Source organism: Scyliorhinus canicula, chromosome 7 (assembly GCF_902713615.1).
Source record: "Scyliorhinus canicula chromosome 7, sScyCan1.1, whole genome shotgun sequence".
NCBI lineage: Eukaryota > Metazoa > Chordata > Chondrichthyes > Carcharhiniformes > Scyliorhinidae > Scyliorhinus > Scyliorhinus canicula.
Window position 1 is genome coordinate 211,246,086 of NC_052152.1, and position 20,766 is coordinate 211,266,851.

Consider the following 20,766-nt stretch of genomic DNA (forward strand, 5'->3'; position numbering starts at 1 on the left):
TGGGAGCAAAGACTTTAGGGTGGAACAGTTGAGGAACAGTGGAGAACCTTCCAAGCGATTTTTCACAGTGCTCAGCAAAGGTTTATACCAACAAAAAGGAAGGACGGTAGAAAGAGGGAAAATCGACCGTGGATATCTAAGGAAATAAGGGAGAGTATCAAATTGAAGGAAAAAGCATATAAAGTGGCAAAGATTGGTGGGAGACTAGAGGACTGGGAAATCTTTAGGGGGCAACAGAAAGCTACTAAAAAAACTATCAAGAAGAGTAAGATAGAGTATGAGAGTAAACTTGCTCAGAATATAAAAACAGACAGTAAAAGTTTTTACAAATATATAAAACAAAAAAGAGTGGCTAAGGTAAATATTAGTCCTTTAGAGGATGAGAAGGGGGTTTTAATAATGGAGATGAAGAAATGGCTAAGGAACTGAACAGGTTTTTTGGGTCAGTCTTCACAGTGGAAAACACAAATAACATGCCAGCGACTGATAAAAATGAGGCTATGACAGGTGAGGACCTTGAGAGGATTGTTATCACTAAGGAGGGAGTGATGGGCAAGCTAATGGGGCTAAAGGTAGACAAGTCTCCTGGCCCTGATGGAATGCATCCCAGAGTGCTAAAAGAGATGGCTAGGGAAATTGCAGATGCACTAGTGATAATTTACCGAAATTCACTAGACTATGGGGTGGTCCCGGTGGATTGGAAATTAGCAAACGTGACACCACTGTTTAAAAAAGGAGGTAGGCAGAGAACAGGACATTATAGGCCAGAGAGCTTAACTTCGGTAGTAGGGAAGATGCTGGAATCTATCATCAAGGAAGAAATAGCGAGGCATCTGGATAGAAATTGTCCCATTGGGCAGACGCAGCATGGGTTCATAAAGGGCAGGTCGTGCCTAACTAATTTCGTGGAATTTTTTGAGGACATGAAAATGAAAATGAAAATCGCTTATTGTCACGAGTAGGCTTCAATGAAGTTACTGTGAAAAGCCCCTAGTCGCCACATTCCGGCACCTTACCAGTGCAGTAGATGACGGGGAGCCAATGGATGTGGTATATCTGTATTTCCAGAAAGCCTGTGACAAGGTGCCACACAAAAGGTTGCTGCATAAGATAAAGATGCATGGCATTAAGGGTAAAGTAGAAGCATGGATAGAGGATTAGTTAATTAATAGAAAGCAAACAGTGGGGATTAATGGGTGTTTCTCTGGTCGGCAATCAGTAGCTAGTGGTGTCCCTCAGGGATCTGTGTTGGGGCTACAATTGTTCACAATTTACATAGATGATTTGGAGTTGGGGACCAAGGGCAATATGTCCAAGTTTGCAGATGACACTAAAATGAGTGATAAAGCGAAAAGTACAGAGGATACTGGAAGTCTGCAGAGGGATTTGGATAGGTTAAGTGAATGGGCTAGGGTCTGGCAGATGGAATACAATGTTGACAAATGTGAGGTTATCCATTGTGGTAGGAATAACAGCAAATGGGATTATTATTTAAACGATAAAATATTAAAGCATGCCACTGTGCAGAGAGACCTGGGTGTGCTAGTGCACGAGTCACAGAAAGTTGGTTTACAGGTGCAACAGGTGATTAAGAAGGCAAATGGAATTTTGGCCTTCATTGCTAGAGGGATGGAGTTTAAGACTAGGGAGGTTATGTTGCAATTGTATAAGGTGTTAGTGAGGCCACACCTGGAGTATTGTGTTCAGTTTTGGTCTCCTTACTTGAAAAGGACATACTGGCACTTGAGGGTTTGCAGAGGAGATTCACTAGGTTAATTCCAGAGCTGAAGGGGTTGGATTATGAGGAGAGGTTGAGTAGATTGGGACTGTACTCGTTGGAATTTAGAAGGATGAGGGGGGATCTTATAGAAACATTTAAAATTACGAAGGGAATAGATAGGATAGATGCGGGCAGGTTGTTTCCACTGGCAGGTGAAAGCAGAACTAGGGGACGTAGCCTCAAAATAAGGGGAAATAGATTTAGGACTGAGTTTAGGAGGAACTTCTTCATCCAAAGGGTTGTGAATCTATGGAATTCCTTGCCCAGTGAAACAGTTGAGGCTCCTTCATTAAATGTTTTTAGGGTAAAGATAGATAGTTTTTTGAAGAATAAAGGGATTAAGGGTTATGGTGTTTGGGCCGGAAAGTGGAGCTGAGTCCACAAAAGATCAGCCATGATCTCATTGAATGGCGGAGCAGGCTCGAGGGGCCAGATGGCCCACTCCTGCTCCTAGTTCTTATGTTCTTATGTTTATATCTTTGAACTCCTCTAGGATCTGTTCTTCCATCAATGGTGTTGTGCTGTGACACACTGTGAATCGCTGTTAGCCGCTCAGGTTACCAGTACAAGCTTGAGACTGGCTTTCGCTCAGATTAGTGGTCATTGTGGGTCATCTATGATCTGGAACCTGAGATCTTCATTCTTGCCATTGCATTGTGTTCTCATATTCATGTGTCCTCTTGGTGTGAGTATCATATAGCCTCATCATACAGCCTCAATCTCATTCTCGAGGGCTTCATTTTCACATCTCCAGGTTGAGCCATTTACACAGATCTGTGAAGGTTATTATGATGCCCTGGGTCTATTTGGCTTTTCTGTTCACTTGATAGACTCCCTCTGTAGTCATCATGGTAACAGTCAAAAAACATTTGTCACCTTGAACTATCTGAACCAACTTGTTGCATTGTGTATAATTCTTCATTAGACTCCTGCTTTTTTTCCCAAGAATCATAAAATCCCTACAATGCAGAAGGAGGCCATTCAGCCCATCGAGTCTGCACCAACCATTTGAAAGACCACTCTCCACTGACCCAATCCCTGTCCTATCCTTGTAACCCCACTTAGGAATGAGAGACCCCCTTGGTGGGAGCAAGTCTACTGAAAGATGAGAAACTGACACTGAAGCAAGCAATAGATGGACACTAAGGGACAGTTTATTACGACCAATTCATGTAACCTGCACATCCTTGGGCACCCAGAGGAAATCCACGCAGACACAGGGAGGAAGTGCAAACTCCACACAGTCACCCGAGGCCGGAATTGAACCCGGGTCCCTGGAGCTGTGAGGCAGCAGTGCTAACCACTCTGCCACCATGCTGCTGATCTCTCTCCAGTGGCCATCTTTGTTGTCTTGCTTTTGTAAAATTCTGGCCAAACACTTGTGCGTGAAATGATTCCACTTCTTACGATTCAAACACTGCGTTTCCCACACTGGGCAATTCTTCTTTCCCTGTGCATGCTGCACTCTGCAGTATTTGCATCCTGCCCTTTGACGATGATTGCTCCATTGTTTCAGCCTGGACTGTCTCTCAGAATAATCTCCTGGTCTGCTCTACCATACATATACTATAGCTGACATTTCACAACTTATGCATTTCAACACACAGCTATTGCATTTTAAGTGTCAGTATCTCATCTTTCAGTAGACTTGCTCCCACTGAGGGGACTCTCATGCCTCAGAGTAATCTATCTTTAATCATATAGTGTTAAATTGGGGGAAGGCCAACTTTACCTATATTAGTGCTAATTGGTGGAAGGCCAACTCTACCAAAATTCGGTAGGAGCTGGGGAATGTGGATTGGGAGCAGCTGTTTGAAGGTAAATCCACATTTCATATGTGGGAGGCTTTTAAAGAGAGGTTGATTAGAGTGCAGGACAGTCCCTGTGAAAATGAGGGATAGAAATGGCAAGATTAGGGAACCATGGATGACGGGTGAATTTGTGAGACTAGCTAAGAGGAAAAAGGAAGCATACATAAGGACGAGGCGACTGAAGACAGAATAAGCTTTGGAAGAATATCGGGAATGTAGGACCAATCTGAAACGAGGAATCAAGAGGGCTAAAAGGGGTCATGAAATATCTTTAGCAAACAGGGTCAAGGAAAATCCCAAAGCCTTTTATTCATATATAAGGAGCAAGAGGGTAACTAGAGAAAGGGTTGGCCCACTCAAGGACAAAGGAGGAAAGTTATGCGTGGAGTCAGAGAAAATGGGTGAGATTCTTAATGAGTACTTACATCGGTATTCATCTAGGAGAGGGACATGACGGATGTTGAGGTCAGAGATAGATGTTTCATTACTCAAAGTCGGCATAAGGAGGGAGGATGTGTTGGGTATTCTAAAAGGCATTAAGGTGGACAAGTCCCCAGGCCCGGATGGGATGTATCCCAGGTTACTGAGGGAAGTGAGAGAGGAAAAAGCTGGGGCCTTAACAGATATATTTGCAGCTTCCTTGAACATGGTTGAGGTACCGGAGGACTGGAGAATTGCTAATGCTGTCCCCTTGTTTAAGAAGGGAAGCAGGGATAATCCAGGTAATTATAGACCGGTGAGCCTGACGTCAGTGGTAGGGAAGCTGCTGGAGAAGATACTGAGGGATAGGATCTATTCCCTTTTGGAAGAAAATGGGCCTATCAGTGATAGGCAACATGGTTTTGTGCAGGGAAGGTCATGTCTTACCAACTTAATAGAATTCTTTGAGGAAGTGACAAAGTTGATTGATGAGGGAAGGGCTGTAGATGTCATACACATGGACTTCAGTAAGGCATTTGATAAGGTTCCCTATGGTAGGCTGATGGAAAAAGTGAAGTCTCATGGGATCCAGGGTGACTAGCTAGATGGATAAAGAACTGGCTGGGCAACAGGAGACAGAGAGTAGTAGTGGAAGGGAGTTTCTCAAAATGGAGAACTGTGACCAATGGTGTTCCACAGGGATCTGTGCTGGGACCACTGTTGTTTGTGGTATACATAAATGATCTGGAGGAAGGTATAGGTAGTCTGATTAGCAAGTTTGCAGATGACACTAAGATTGGTGGAGTAGCAGATAGTGAAGGGGACTGTCAGAGAATACAGCAGAATATAGAGATTGGAGAGTTGGGCGGAGAAATGGTAGATGCAGTTCAACCCGGGCAAATGCGAGGTGATGCATTTTGGAAGATCCAATTCAAGAGCGAACTATACGGTAAATGAAAAAGCCCTGGGGAAAATGGATGTACAGACAAATTTGGGTGTTCAGGTCCATTGTACCCTGAAGGTGGCTGCGCAGATCAAAGAGTGGTCAAGAAGGCATATGACATGCTTTCCTTCATCGGAAGGGCTATTGAGTACAAGAGTTGGCAGGTCATGTAACAGTTGTATAAGACTTTGGTTCGGCCACATTTGGAATACTGCGTACAGTTCTGGTCGCCACATTACCAAAAGGATATGGATGCTTTGGAGAAGGTGCAGAGGAGGTTCACCAGGATGCTGCCTGTTATGGAGGGCGCTAGCTATGAAGAGAGGTTTAGTAGATTAGGATTATTTTCATTAGAAAGACGGAGGTTCAGGGGGGATCTCATTGAGGTCTACAAAATCATGAGAGGTATAAACAGGGTGGATAGCAACAAGCTTTTTCCCAGAGTGGGGGACTTAATCACTAGGGGTCACGAGTTCAAGGTGAGAGGAGAAAAGTTTAAGGGAGATATGTGTGGGAAGTTCTTTACGCAGAAGGTGGTGGGTGCCTGGAATGCATTGCTGGTGGAGGTGGTAGAGACGGGCACGATAGGGCAATTTAAGATTATCTAGACAGATACATGAATGGGTAGGGAGCAGAGGGATACAGATCCTTAGAAAATAGGCAACAGTTTTAGATAGAGGATCTGGATCGGCGCAGGCTTGGAGGGCCTGTTCCTGTGCTGTAATTTTTTCGTTGTTCTTTATATTATCTCTGACCATCTGAATTCACATAATTCAGCCACTGCAGGACTGCAGCCACATACCATTTAATGATTTAATTTTCACTCAACTCTAGTGTTGAACACATCATGTTCATATGTATAATTCACTCGGGGTTCAAAATGTGAACTCAAGGATTTCAAAATCTTTCAGGTGAGTTCTCTGTTTGGGAGACCATGGGCTGGATTCTCCCAACCCCGACGCCGAAATCGTGTTTGGCGACGGGGCGGAGAATCCCCGATGGTGCCGGAATCGGGGACGGCGTGCATTCGCAATGCCCCGCCTCCTAAAAAGTGGTGTACACGTATCCACGGCCTCCGTACGTTGGCTGAGGCCCGCCTCCTGATGCTCAGCCCCCGACTGGCCAAGTTCCCGACGGCACAGGACACGTCTCACCTGTTGGGAACTCAGCGTGCCTTTCTGTTTTTCTAGATTCTGTCATCTCTGCATCATTTTTAGGGTTCAAAAATCTATTTTTTCTTTGTTTCCTGACACCATGGGCGCGATACTCCAATCCCCACACTGGGTGGGAGAATCGCTGGAGTGCCAGGTGATTCACGCCACGCCGCCCTGGCACCCGCACGCGATTCTCCCACCCCCCCCAAAACGGCATGTCGCGTTTTACGACAGGCCGCTCGGAGAATCGCCGCTCGCCGTTTCTAATGGTCGAGCGGCGATTCTCCGGCCCGGATGGGCCGAGCGGCCTGCCCAATCCGACCGGTTTACGCCGGCGCCAACCACACTTGGTCGCTGCTGGCGTGAACAGCGTGCGACCACTGCGTGTGGGGCCTATGGGGGGGGGGAAGGGAGGATCGAGCACCAGGGGGGTGCTCAGGAGGGGTCAGGAGGGTAAAAGACGCACTCTATTCCCTCCGCCGCCCCGCAAGATCAATGCTCCATTCTTGCGGGGCGCCCGCGGGGAGGACGGCAACCGCGCATGCACGGGTGACATCATTTAGGCGCCGCAGGTCACGTCATTCAGGCAGCACCGCTTTGACGTGGGCGCCAAGGCCCAGCGCGCGAAATTGACGCACCGCCGCTCCTAGCCCCCTGGGGATGGGAGAATAGGGGGCGAGGAGCAGCCTCCGACGCCGGAGTGAAACACTCCGGTGTCGGCACTTTGTCTCCCTTTGGTAGAATTGCGTTCCATGTGTAAGGAGCAGTTTTCATCAGTGTCTTGTCTTAGCGAGAGTCTTTATTGAACTGCCTTAAGTTGTCTGCCTCCAGAAGCAACCTCATTGCATAGTCACATGACTATGGAAAGCCAGAGGTGTCAATCAGACTGGTTACATTTCAAAACACAAATAGGACAGGTGAGTTCTCTGTGGCTAATTAATGATCACTTGAGGGCTGTTTCCCACTCAGCCTCAATTTCCAGACAGGGGCAGGAGAGTGTGAGGGGAGTGGTTCCTTCACCAACGGCCTCCTTATAACATTGGTCGACCCCCCAATCCCTCATGGTATGTCCTCCTCCCTCAAAAGCTCCCTCCCTCGCCCCCCCACCACCTTTCACCTGCACCAACACCTGAGTTCAAGTCACCTGCATGACACTGACAGTGATGCTGACCGATGTAAAGCTATCTGCCCAGTGAGAGAGCATTGCTTACACAGCAACACATCTGTCAGCTGACAAATGGAACTATCGTTGTTTCAAACAATCTGCTGACTGATGAACCTTTAGCTGCATGATTGGGGAAGGCAGTGGGACTTTAGGATAAGTATTGAACAGTGTATTGAACAGTTGTTACATTGCCCTGTCACCCTATATGGGAGAGCTGGCTCTGCCTACAGCGAGAGGTCAAAATGTCAATTTAAAACATTTTTTTGAAGGTAACTATGGCAAATTGGTAGACGTCGTCCCAAAAAAGAAAAAAGAAAGGAAGGTGGATGAGAGCGAGGAGAAGAAATCTTTGTTGGATGCAAGAGATTCTGAAGATGAGCTGGAGAATGCTGAAACCAGTTCACTGCCAAAACAGAATTCAGTCACGTCCCCTGCAAAAGCAGAGAGTACTGAATTTGACAGGTATGCTCAAACATTCAATACAAGCTGCTAAATAGGTTGTGTTTTTAAAGTTCATCCTTGTGATGTGGGCCTCACTGACAAGGCCAGCATTTATTGACCATCCCAAGTTGTTCTGATCCATTTTTCTGAGGGTAGTTGAAAGCTCGAGGACTCAGTGACCCTGTGAAAATGAGGGAATGATAATATATGACCAAGTGAGATGTCTGACCGGGAGGTGGTGCTATTGTTCAGGACTTCTTTGCACTGAAGGTTTCACAGAGAAACTTTGAAGCTAATGGAATGAGTCACTTGTTTCAGAATATGCAGCCACTGACCTACTTTTGAAGCCAAGTTGTGATTGTATGTTTTTTCAGTTTAATATGTGGCAAGGATTAGTGGCAAGCCAAAGAATTGGAAAAGTTTTAAAACCAACAAAAGATCATTAAAAAAAATAAAGAGGGAGAAGGTAAACTATGAAGGTAAACACAGAGCTTCTTTAAACATATAAAATGAAGAGAGATGCCAAAGTGAACATAGGCCCTTAGAGAATGAGACTGGAGAATAATAATGGAGAGCCAGAAAAAAGCAGAAGAGTTAAATAAATATTTTGCATCAGTCTTCACAGGGGGAAAACATTAATAACAAAACGGGGGGGAGGAAATATATACATTAACTGTCAGTGGAGAAATAGTACTCGGGAAACTAATGGGGCTGAAGGTGGATAACTCCCCTGGATCTGATGGGTTGCATCCCAGGATATTAATGGAAGCAGCTCCAGAGATAGTGGATGCACTGGGAGCAATCTTCCAAGAATCCTTAAATTCAGGAAAAGTCCCAAAGGATTGGAAAACTGCCAATGTTACACCTAGATTCAAAAAAGGAGAGAGGCAAAAAAACAAGTAACTACAGGCCAGTTAGTTTAACTTCTGTCAATGGGAAAATGTTGGAGTTCAGTATAAAGGATGTATTAGCAGAGCATTTAGAAACACATAATATAATCCAGCAGAGTCAGCATGGCTTCATGAAGGGGAAATAATGGCTGACAATTTTTTTAGAAAGCTTTGAGGTGGTAATGAGCAGGATAGATAAAGGATGTAATAATTGTAGGAATTTCAGAAATATTGGGCACAATCTTCCCAAAAGGGAACAAGGTCCCCGAACGAGTATAATTAGCCGCATGTTTGCTGGCACTCGCAGTGCCGAGATACACATGGCTATTCAATGTGACTCGTGTTGAATAAGCGACCTGAACGGGGAACGCGATGCTGAGGCTGCACATAGCTCCGTTTCTTACAATGGGGAGCTCCGCTCGCCAGAACTCCCCATTCCAGCGAGAGATTGGGGCGCCCACAAAAAAATCCCGGATCTCCCCCCAGCCCTAATGCAACATGAGAGGGTCCCCGAAACCCCCAACACCCACAGTGGGTGACCCCTGCACAAAAATGCCAGTTTGGCACCTTGGCAATGCCCAGCTGGCTCCATAGTAGTGTCCCTGCTGGCTGGCGGTGCCATCTGCAACCTTGGCAGTGCCAGCTAGCAGGGAAACTTCCCAAAGGGCATGCAGCTGGGGGCCTCCGATCCCCTGGGAGACCCCCATGAGTGCCGTTCAGTCTGGTCCTCGTTAATGGGGACCAGCATCACATATCGCTCGCCTGAGGTCCCTGAAGTAAAAGGATTGAATCGCAAAGCCTCAGGTACCCCGAGAATCTGCACAAATGGGCAGGATCAGTTTTTGGAAAATCTGCATGTTAGACTGAGGCAATAAGCCTCACTCTAATGTGCAGATTCCCGAAGTACCTGAGGCTTTGAGATTCAATCCCTTTACCTCGGGGACCTCAGGCGAATGCCATTTGGGGTCTCCCAGGGGATTGGAGGCCCCCCAGCTGCATGATCTTTGAGCAGTGTCCCTGTTGGCTGGCAGTGCCACCTAGACACCTTGGCAGTGCTTGGCTTCCACCGGCCACGCTGCGCCACGGTGAGATGCTTTTCTGGCACAGCATGGCTGGAAGATTGCGCCCATTATATTCTATGCATTTGATGCAGTAAAGGTTAAATGCCTGGGGTAGAGTGTGTGTGACTGCTGCAGTCATGTTTGGAAAGAAAGGGCAGCACGGTGGCTCAGTGGATAGCACTTCTGTCTCACAGTGCCGAGGTCCCAGGTTCAATCCCGGCTCTGGGTCACTGTCCGTGTGGAGTTTGCACATTCTCCCCGTGTTTGTGTGGGTCTCTCCTCCACAACCCAAGGATGTGCAGGGTAGGTGGATTGGCCATGCTAAATTGCCCCTTAATTGGAAAAAAAAAATGAATTGGAGACTCTTAATTTATTTTAAAAAATGTTTGGAAAGAATCCTACTTTGAACCGTTCGGAATCAGGGTGCAGTTAAGGCATTGTAAAATCTTGGGCTAATGGAGTTTTGTTTGGATTAAGTGGGGATCCCCATGGTATTAATCAGATTTGAGCTTGGTTAGGTGATGTAATAACTGGGTGGAGCTAAAGTATCAGGTATTTTATCGAAAAACAGGTCAGTTGAGTTCTAGATGGAGCTTTGAACAGAAGTTAAGCATTTTTCTCTCATTGTAGTTTAGTTAAAGATATGTCTGTAGCCAGATTAGCAGTTTCTTTCCAAGCTGTTCAGAATTGTCTGATCAGAAGGCAATCTGAAACAAGCTGAGAAGCAGCTTCTCTACAGATACAGCCAGAGTTACTGCATGATTCTGACAGGATTCAGGTCTTTTCTTTAAAATAATCTCAGAGAACATCTCTGGAAAGCAGGCATTCTTGAGTGCTAACTGGATTTAACAGTGGATTGAGAGCTGAGATGGTTTTGTTGTTTGAGTGGGAATAAAGATAGCAGTTAAGGGTTATTGTGTCACTGTATTGATTAGCATTGTTTATGGGGTAATTGTAGCTATTTTCTGGTGCGATGTTAAAGGTATTTTAACACTCTTGTCAGTAATAAAGTTTGATTTAATTTACCATATCCGTATTTCTTTGTGAAATCACTCCTGGAGTGAGGTATCGTTTCCTCCCAGTCTTACAAAATTAAAATAAAACATTGGATTTTCTGTCCAGTATCACAGCCTCTGTTGTGGTCTGGTCTGAGATCGCAATAAGGGGAACCAGTAGATGTAATATATTTGAATTTCCAAAAAGCAGTCAATAAGGTACGGCACAAAAGGCAACTTAATAAGATAAGCGCCCATAGGATCATAGAATTTACAGTGTAGAAGGAGGCCATTCGGCTCATCGAGTCTGCACCGGACCTTGGAAAGAGCACTCTACTTAAGCCTACGCCTCCACCCTAACCCCCGTAATCCCACCTAACCTTTGAGACACTAAGGGGCAATTTAGCATGGCCAATCCACCTAATGCACATCTTTGGACTGTGGGAGGAAACCGGAGCACCCGGAGGAGACCCACGCGGATACGAGGAGAACGTGCAGACTCCACACAGACAGTGACCCAGTAGGGTATCGAACCCAGGACCCTGGCATTGTGAAGCAACAGTGCTAACCACTGTGCTGCCCATACACATCTCTAGCAGGTAATTTCAACACTGCTTCCCCTGTCCTTATTCACACCAATTCCCACTCGCCTATCACCCATGGTCTCACTGACCTACGTTGGTTTAAGCAATGCCTCAATTTTAAAATTTTCATCCTTTATTTCAAATCCATCCATGGCCTTACCTCTCCCTATCTTTGGAATCTCTTCCAGCTACATAACCCTGTGAGATATCTACATTCCTCTTGTGCATTTCCAGTAATAATTACTCTGACATTGGTTGCCTTGCATCGAGCCGCCTCGGTCTAAGCTCTGGAACTTCCTCCCTAATCTTTGCTAGGCTGGATTCTCCGCGGAGAATGCCCGTTTAAGTGGAAATCATAGCCGCGCCGCTCCCGCTGCTCTCCAGTCCCCGGAGAATCGCTCGCACGAGATTTACGCGGTACGGCTAGGAGGCCATTGGCAGAGGCCCCCCCACCGATTCTCCGGGAAAAACTGGCCGAGTTACCGACGGCGTGGTTCTAACCACGTATTGGCCATCGGGAACCTCGGGTGACGGCTGTGGACTGGTTGGGGGGGGGGGGAGGTGGTGGTGCAGGGGGATCAAGCACTGGGGGGGCGCCTCATGGGTGGCCAGGGCAGCAATTGGTTCACTTGGATCCGTGGGCGCTGGCCATCTCGGGGCGGCCTACATTATCGATGTCAGTCTGCGGTCCGAGTCCACCTTTGCGGATGGCGCGGCCACTGCAGGCTGCTGCCGTGCCCATGCGCGGACTCTAGACTGGAAGTTCGGGGGCCTGTATCTGCAGCTGAAGCTGCGAGAAGCACTCAGGGGCTCTTCCGGGGCCCTGCCAGTACTGGGTGAATTTCTCTTCAGAGAGCCGACAGGATATGATGGGCCAAATGGCCTCCTTCTGTGCTGTAATTAGGCTGTGAAGTTGCTCCTTATAACTGATATTTTTGACTAAGTTTTTGGTTGTTAACCTTAACTTGTTATTTGGTCTAGTGTAAAATTTTGTCTGGAAAAGCTCCTGTGAAGCATCTTGGGACAGTTTATTCTGTTGAAGGTTCTATATAAATGCACATTATTGTTGTTGGTGGTGGAGATTCAACGATTGCAGTTATATGAAGGTTAAGGGAAGATGTCTCAGCTTTCTCTTCATCATGAGGAATGGTAGATATGGAGATCATTGTATCCTGTAAGGGAATTCTAGATTAATATTTACATCCACAAACCTCTTTCCTTCTGTTTTGTTTGTTTCAGGTCATATAGTTGCATTCCGTACCTGTACGAGAAACCATGTGTGTACGTCTGGAGTTCTTGGGAAGAATATTCTTGGCGATTGTATAATTCCAATATCCTTGCAAAGATCACAGAGAGACTGGTAGGTGCATTACTGAGACTCGGGAAATTTGTTTTAACTTAGTGTGAGAATCCTTTAAAAAATGAAAAAATGAAAATCGCTTATTGTCACGAGTAGGCTTCAATGAAGTTACTGTGAAAAGCCCCTAGTCGCCACATTCCGGCGCCTGTTCGGGGAGGCTGTTACGGGAATCGAACCGTGCTGCTGGCTTGCCTTGGTCTGCTTTAAAAGCCAGCGATTTAGCCCTGTGAGCTAAACAGCCCCTTAGCTAAACAGCCCCTAAGACAAAGGTTATCAGTCTTTCAATGAAAATTAGCTTTCAGTTATTCTACTTATAAACATTTACTCTAGATATAGCCATAAATTTACATTTGTGCTCAAAGAATCATAGAATTTACAGTGCAGAAGGAGGCTATTCGGCCCATTAAATCGCCACCGGCCCTTGGAAAGAGCACCCCACTTAAGCCTGCACCTCCACCCTATCCCTGTAACTCAGTAACCCCATCTAACCTTTTTTGGACACTAAGGGCAATTTATCATGGCCAATCCACCTAACCTGCACATCTTTGGACTGTGGGAGGAAAGCGGAGCACCCGGAGGAAACCCACGCAGACACGGGGAGAACGTGCAGACTCCGCACAGACACCCGAGGCCGGAATTGAACCCAGGACCCTGGAGCTGTGAGCAGCAGTGCTAACCACTGAGCCACTGTGCCACCCAAGATTGTAATATATTCCAGCCTAAATAACGCAGTGGGAAAAAGTGGGGAAAGATAAGTTTTAAAAATTCATTTATGGAATGTGGGTGTCGCTGGCCGCTTCATTTCAGAGTTAACCACATTGCTGTGGGTCTGGAATCACATGTCGGCCAGACTGGGTCAGGACGGTAGATTTCCTTCCCTAAAGGATATTAGTGAACCAAATGGGTTTTTACAACAATGCCTTCTTGATCATTATTAAACTATTTCATTTAATGAATTAAAATGACAGCACATGCCATGGTGGGATTTGAACTCAGGTCCCTAGATCTTTCCCTGGGTGTCAGGATGATTATTCTACTGACAATACCACCTCCCCAAGGGGGAAAGAAACAGGCGAATCAGTGACATTTACCAACAATTAAAAGTGATCTTTAATCTTTGTGCCAGGGTTTTACCAGATTTGAGCAGGCAGTCAGTGATGCTGCATTATGGGATGTCACAACAGAGACAGGGGCTATTGATATTCACATCGTTTGGAGAAATCCAAACCTCATCCTGTGTCCCGCTTGCTTCCCTCTTTCTACTATTTAAATATTTTTCACCAAGAGGTTTGTTGGTCACTACATCCACCGGCTGAAATAGTGAAGGATTCTGAAGGATTCTGTTCCCCAACAACATTCTGAATAATTATGTTTCTCCTCAAATGTTTGAATTTACCAGAATCTGGTTTCTCTCGCACAGGCCCATCTCCTGCCTCCTCTCAGCCCAACAGTGGATTTTGTTTCTCGCACATCTTCACACGCACTGCTTTTCGCCCTGGGGAAGAGTAGGAGGATTCCCGTGCTGATTAACAGTGTTATGAACAAGTCCAAGCATTGGACATGAACCCAGAGCTTCTGGTCTAGAGGCGAGGGTGCTACCTGATGTACCATCAATTGTACGCGAGGCGAGTGATTTACCAAAGTCTGGCTTTAATTGACTAGAACACAGCTCTGCGATCGTCTACAATGGAAAGGGACGATCGTCAGGCGTCTGACCATTTATGCCTCGTTAATAGAGGTGTGGTTAACTCAGCCTCTCGGCCAATCGGTCGAGAGGCACATGACCGACCAGGGCCAATGGTAAGCCGACGTTCTGGCCCAATGGCAGACAAGTATGCAGATCATATCACCACACTACCCATTTAGCACAAGAATTGATGTTACGCATTGAGCTGAACTGTCCTCTTTCTGGGAACGGTCAACAGGAGGGCAGAGGAATTTAAACAATTGACTGTTTTTGACGAAGGGCAATGTCAGCGATCATTTGGCTTTTTAATGAAGGAAGTTTTAATGAAGGTTGTTGAAAGAGCAGTAATGTTTAATTCTCTCCATTTTTTCTCCCTTTTCCAGGAGGATGGTCTTGATGAAGTGAAGCACATGGTAAAGAGACCAAAGTCACAGGCACAGAGTCACCTTCAGCGAATCTTGAATGAGTTTGTCGCAGGATGCAGGTCTTGTCAGCTTTATACATCACACAGTGCAAAAGATATCAGCCTTTCCCCATGCATTAGAGAGTCTAAGTATGGCAAATTTTGGGAACCTTGGATAACGAGAGATATTGTAGGCGTCATCAAAAGGAAAAAGGAGGCATTTGTCAGGGCTAGAAGGCTGAGAACAGACGAAGCCTGTGTGAAATATAAGGAAAGTAGGAAGGAACTTAAGCAAGGGGTCAGGAGGGCTAAAAGGGGTCACGAAAAGTCATTGGCAAATAGGGTTAAGAAAATCCCAAGGCTTTTTACACGTACATAAAAAGCAAGAGGGTAGCCAGGGAAAGGGTTGGCCCACTGAAGGACAGGCGAGGGAATCTATGTGTGGAGCCAGAGGAAATGGGCGAGGTACTAAATTAATACTTTGCATCAGTATTCACCAAAGAGAAGGAATTGATGGATGTTGAGTCTGGAGAAGGGTGTGTAGATAGCCTGGGTCACATTGAGATCCAAAAAGACGAGATGTTGGGCACCTTGAAAAATATTAAGGTGGGTACCAGGGCCTGATGGTAAGTACCCCAGAATACTGAAGGAGGCCAGAGAGGAAATTGCTGAGGCCTTGACAGAAATCTTTGGATCCTCACTGTCTTCAGGTGATGTCTAGGAGGACTGGAGAATAGCCAATGTTGTTCCTTTGTTTAAGACGGGTAGCAAGGATAATCCAGGGAACTACAGGCCGGTGAGCCTTCTGTCAGCGGTAGGGAAATTACTGGAGAGAATTCTTTGAGACAGGATCTACTCCCATTTGGAAGCAAGTGGACGGGCGGGATTCTCTCAGCCCACAGTGGGCCGGAGAATCGCCGGGCCGGGCGCAAATTGCATGACGCCGCCCTGACGCGGGTCCGCCGAGCCCCCCTGGCGATTCTCCGCCCGAGATGGGCCGAGTGGCCGCAAAAAAGATCTGAGTCCCGCCGGGGGGGGTGCGTCCGACCTCGGGGGGGGGGGGGGGCCTCCGCTGTGGCCTGGCCCGAGATCGGGGCCTACCGATCGGCGAGCCGGTCTCTCGGGCTGGAGCCTCTTTTGCTCCGCACCGGCCTCTGTGGCCCTAAGCCATGTTGCGTCAGGGCCGGTGCGGAGAATGAAGCCACCGCGCATGCACGCAATCGCGCCAGTTGCAGTGCGCATTTGCGCCGGTCGCAGCGTGCATGGCGCCCATTTGAAGTCGGTATTAGCAGCTGGAGCAGCATGGGTCGCTCCAGTACTGTGCTGGCCTACTGAAGTGCTCCGAATCGCTGATCCTGGGGGCCTGTTGACGCCGACGTAAAACATGATGGCGTTTACGACGGCATCAACACTTAGCCTCAGGATCAGAGAATCCCACCCGACGTATTAGCGAGAGGCAGCATGGTTTTGTGAAGGGGAGGTCATGTCTCATTAACTTGATAGAGTTTTTCGAAGAGGTCACAAAGATGATTGATGCAGGTAATGCAGTGGATGTTGTCTATATGGACTTCAGTAAGGCCTTTGACAAGGTCCCTCATGGTAGACTGGTACAAAAGGTGAAGTCACACGGGATCAGTGGTGAGCTGGCAAGAAGGATACAGAACTGGCTAGGTCATAGAAGGCAGAGAGTAGCAATGGAAGGGTGCTTTTCTGATTGGAGGGTTGTTACTAGTGGTGTTCCGCTAGTGTTCAGTGCTGGGACCTTTGCTGTTCGTAGTATATATTAACCTTAATTCGGCCACACTTGCAGTATAGTGTTCAATGCTGGTCGCCACACTACCAGAAGGATGTGGAGGCTTTAGAGAGGGTGCAGAAGAAATTTACCAGGATGTTGCCTGGTATGGAGGACATTAGTTATGAGGAGAGGTTGAATAAACTTGGTTTGTTCTCACTGGAATGAAGGAGGTTGAGGGGCGACCTGATAGAGGTCTACAAAATTATGAGCGGCATAGACAGAGTGGATAGTCAGAGGCTTTTTCCCAGGGCAGAGGGGTCAATTACTAGGGGGCATAGGTTTAAGGGCGAGGAGCAAGGTTTAGAGGAGATGTACGAGGCAAGTTCTTTTACACAGAGGGTAGTGGGTGCCTGGAACTCGCTGCCAGAGGAGGTGGTGAAAGCAGGGACTATTTAAGGGCCATCATGAATAGGGTGGGATTAGAGGGGTACGGGCCCCGTAAGTGTGGAAGATTTTAGTTTAGACGGGCAGCACGGGCTTTGAGGGCCGAAGGGCCTGTTCCTGTGCTGTACTTTTCTTGTTTGTTCTTTGTTCAAAATCTATAGGAATCCTGGGATTTGTCAAGGAAAAACCGAGAATTCTCACTATTTCTCCACTTGACTATTTAAAAACAAAAACCCAAAACATTTCAGCCATTAATTGTCCCACTTGAATTCTCAGTTCTGAGACAGACCCTCTCTCTCCGGGAAAAGATATCCCCTAATTCTCATTCAGGAGAGTCATGTTAATCACATCAAACACAGGAAATCTGTCTCCATGTTTACCCTGCTCCAATTATAACTAAGTTAGGGATACATTGAAATTTCCTTCAATTTAACATTGGTCAAATTAAAGAAACTTTGTTCAGTTCCTGTCAACACAGCCTTGTCTCTGGATGCAGTCCCAGTTTTCTCATTGACTGCCATCAGGCTCCATTAAGTGTTAGCTCTGTCCTGATCAGCCACCAAGGCTTACATTTTGCAATGATCTTTAAAATCTCTAGTCTTTCTCCTCTCCAGAAAGATAGACGATGGTAGTGAGCATTTAGTGACAAGATTGAGATCCACATCTTTCTAGCTTCCCTGAGCATTGCCCCCAGTCTTTCTACTGCTAAAACCTTAATCAATATGGGCCAGGATTCTCTAAAATCACGGCTAAGTGTTAACGCCGGCGTAAACACCGGAGTATATCACACCGGCGTCAACGGGCCCAGCGATTCCGTGGCCCACAGGGGGCCAGCACGGCGCCGAAGTACTGCACGCAGTGCCGGCGCCGATACACGGCCCTGTACTGCCGGCCATGGGTCCGCGCATGCGCGTGGCGGCCGCTTCCGTGCTGGGTCCGCGCAACATGGCGGAGCCACACAGGGGGCCGGCGCGGAAGAAGGAAGGGCGCCCCGGATCGCGTCTGCCCACCGATCGGTGGTCCCCGAACACGGGCCTGGCCGTTGTGGAGGCCCCCCCGAAGTCTGATCCCCCCACGGGTCCGAGCTCCCGCCGGGTGGAACCATGTTAGAACCACGCCGGCGGGAACTCGGGTGGTCGACCGCGGAGAATCGTCGCAGGGGTCTTTTTCAACAGCCCTGACCTGCGCCACGCCGATCGCGCACTCACTCGTGCCGGTGATCTCCGGTCGCCGGAGAATCGCGTCCCGTCGTTGGACCACCGTCTCGGCATCAACTCCGATTCTCTGATCCGGCGCAGGCTCGGAGAATCCCAGCCATGATCCTCATCTCAAAGACTGGTTTCCAGTATGTTGTGTTTGTTGGACTCTCACCACTACCTTTGCACATATGAATACTATTGAAACAAGTGTAGCTTGTCAAGGATGGAGGCAATGCACGTGTGAAATTCAGTATAATATTCCCGTATAACATGCATGATCCAAGTCCTTGCTAAACTTGACTGGCTTCTGTTCCCAACTGCATTTACCTCAAATCCCTTCGGAAACTCACTACACCATAACCAAGTTCATATATCGCGGGGGCGATTCTCCAAAATGGAGCCCAAGTGTTCGCGCCGTCGCGTTTCACGACGGCGCGAAATGGACAAGGGGACGACCTATTCTGTCCCCCATAGGGGGCCAGCACAGCGCTGGAGCGATTCACGGCACATCAGCCTCCCACCCCGGCACCAAATGGGCGCCGTGCCAACCTGCGCATGCACAGTTGGGCCGCGCCAACCTGCACATATGCGGGGGACTTCTTCTGCGCACCGGCCCCGACTCAACATGGCGTCAGTGTTCAGGGGTCGGCCACGCAACAAAGTAGGCCCGGTAGGCGAGAGGCCGGCCCGCCGATCGGTAGACCCCGATCGCGGACCAGACCCCATCGGAGGGCCCCCTCCCCCGGTGAAGGATCACTTTTCCCCGCCCCACAAGCCGCCTCTCGGCCCTTCGCGCAGAGTTCCCGCCGGCAGCGACCAGGGGTGAACGGCACGGACGGGACTCTGTCGTATCCAAACGGCCACTCGGCCCATTCGGGACAGAGAATCAGCAGCCCCGCCGATTCCAACGGCCCGTGGCCGGCGCCGCGTCAAACGCGTCGTGGCGCGGTTGCGGTGATTCTCCGGCCCGGCACAGGGCTCGGAGAATCGCCCCCCGCATCTTACCTTCTATTCCTCCAGCTCTGTGTATAACTCAACCTAGTAGTCTCTCCTCTAACATTAAAAAGATGAGCCATTGATACAGCACATTAATGCTGTTCCTAACTCTCCCAAAAATCCCTTTGCCGTTCTCATTTTCTCCTTTCTCTCATAAATCACTTGTAAACCATTCCCTCAAGTTATGTGTTTAGTTCTCTGAGCTGTCCTAAATCCTCCTTCATCTCCTGATTTTCCAGTGTAAAGCCCCACAAGATATTCTTTTGCATTAGAACAACTGTTATCAGCACAGTAAGGCGTTCTGAGTGAGACTGTAAGTGAGTCAGGCCCAATCCACTGACTAAGGCCTCATTGATCCTCATCCACCCTCATCCCAACTTTGAAGTTAAGTCCCTTGTCTGTAAATTTTCAGTGTTTTTGACCATTTATTCTTGTATTTGCACAATGGATAGTAGATCAGAATAAGAGGGATTCTTGAAGCAGGGTAATTGTGGGGTCCATGTAACATTGGGAGTGTTGGGAATGTTGTTTTGAAATGGTTCTAGAACCTAGAACAGTACAGCACAGAACCGGCCCTTCGGCCCTCGATGTTGTGCCGAGCATTGTCCGAAACCAAGATCAAGCCATCCCACTCCCTGATTCTGGGAGTGTAGTCGAGACAGTTAATCTATGTTCGTTAGTTTAATGTAGAAAACTAGAGAGAATTTGCTGAAACCGGTTTCTACAGTAAAAAAATGTTGATTCCTTTGGCAATGTCACCCGTACATATTTAATAAACTGTTTTACAAAAGAGCCAAATGGACAGTTTAACAGTCTATTCATCATCAGCAACTTCTAGTTATCTCTGGGAGACCTTGTATTGGTCACTAAATGATGGTTAAACAGTTGTTTTCTTGGTCCTAGGCAATATCACATCTACGCTGAAAAGAAAACCACAAGTAGGCCCAACAATTTGGATAGATGTCGAATTAAATCCTTAAAGCATAATATTGTAAGTGAATAAATATTAACTATTTCTAGAAGGTCTCAAAGCTTTTGCTTATTACTGACTGATAAAAACAAATTACCACGAATGCTGGAATCTGAAACAAAAACAGAAAATACTGGACAATCACAGCAGGTCTGACAGAGACAGAGGGAGCTAACATTTCGAGTCTGGGTGACTCTTTATCAAAGCTTATTACCGACTGGTTTGCTCAGCTGTGAGCAATTATTCTCCCTTGAGTTTTCTGTCATGGATCTCAGTACCAAGGGATTCCAACACAGGGTAAAGTGTCCAGGATGGTATGTTGCCACCCTGGTGCTAGGGTCAAGGATGTTCCTGAGCGGCTACAGGACATTCTGGAGGGGGAGGGTGAACAGCCAGTGGTCATGATACACATCAGTACCAACGACATAGGCTACAAAAAAAGGAATGAGGTCCTAAAACCAGAATATAGGGAGTTAGGAACAAAGTTGAGATGTCAAACCTCCAAGGTAGTTGTTATGACGCCCAAGAAGACCACAGGGGATTTTGATTGATCTCCCCGTGGGGTTGTGGAGTATGAGTTCCTGCATTGAGCAGGAGGAGGCTCACCCAATAGGGAATCATTGGCGGGACTTTAAAATGTGCGACCCAGACCCGGACCGGTGTTTCCGATGGTCCGGGCTGGGTCCCGGGCATTGTACATCATATCTGTGGCTTCTTTCTATTTAAGG

At 47.4% G+C, this 20,766-nt stretch overlaps 1 protein-coding gene across 1 annotated transcript in view; it reads left to right on the forward strand.

The window, feature by feature from the left end:
• Positions 1-20,766, forward strand: part of LOC119969776 (fer-1-like protein 4) — a 427,310-nt gene that overhangs the window by 161,610 nt on the left and 244,934 nt on the right. The window contains 4 exon segments of the mRNA XM_038803853.1: positions 7,543-7,735; positions 12,484-12,604; positions 14,675-14,775; positions 19,972-20,059. Coding sequence (XP_038659781.1) covers positions 7,543-7,735; positions 12,484-12,604; positions 14,675-14,775; positions 19,972-20,059 — 503 coding nt within the window.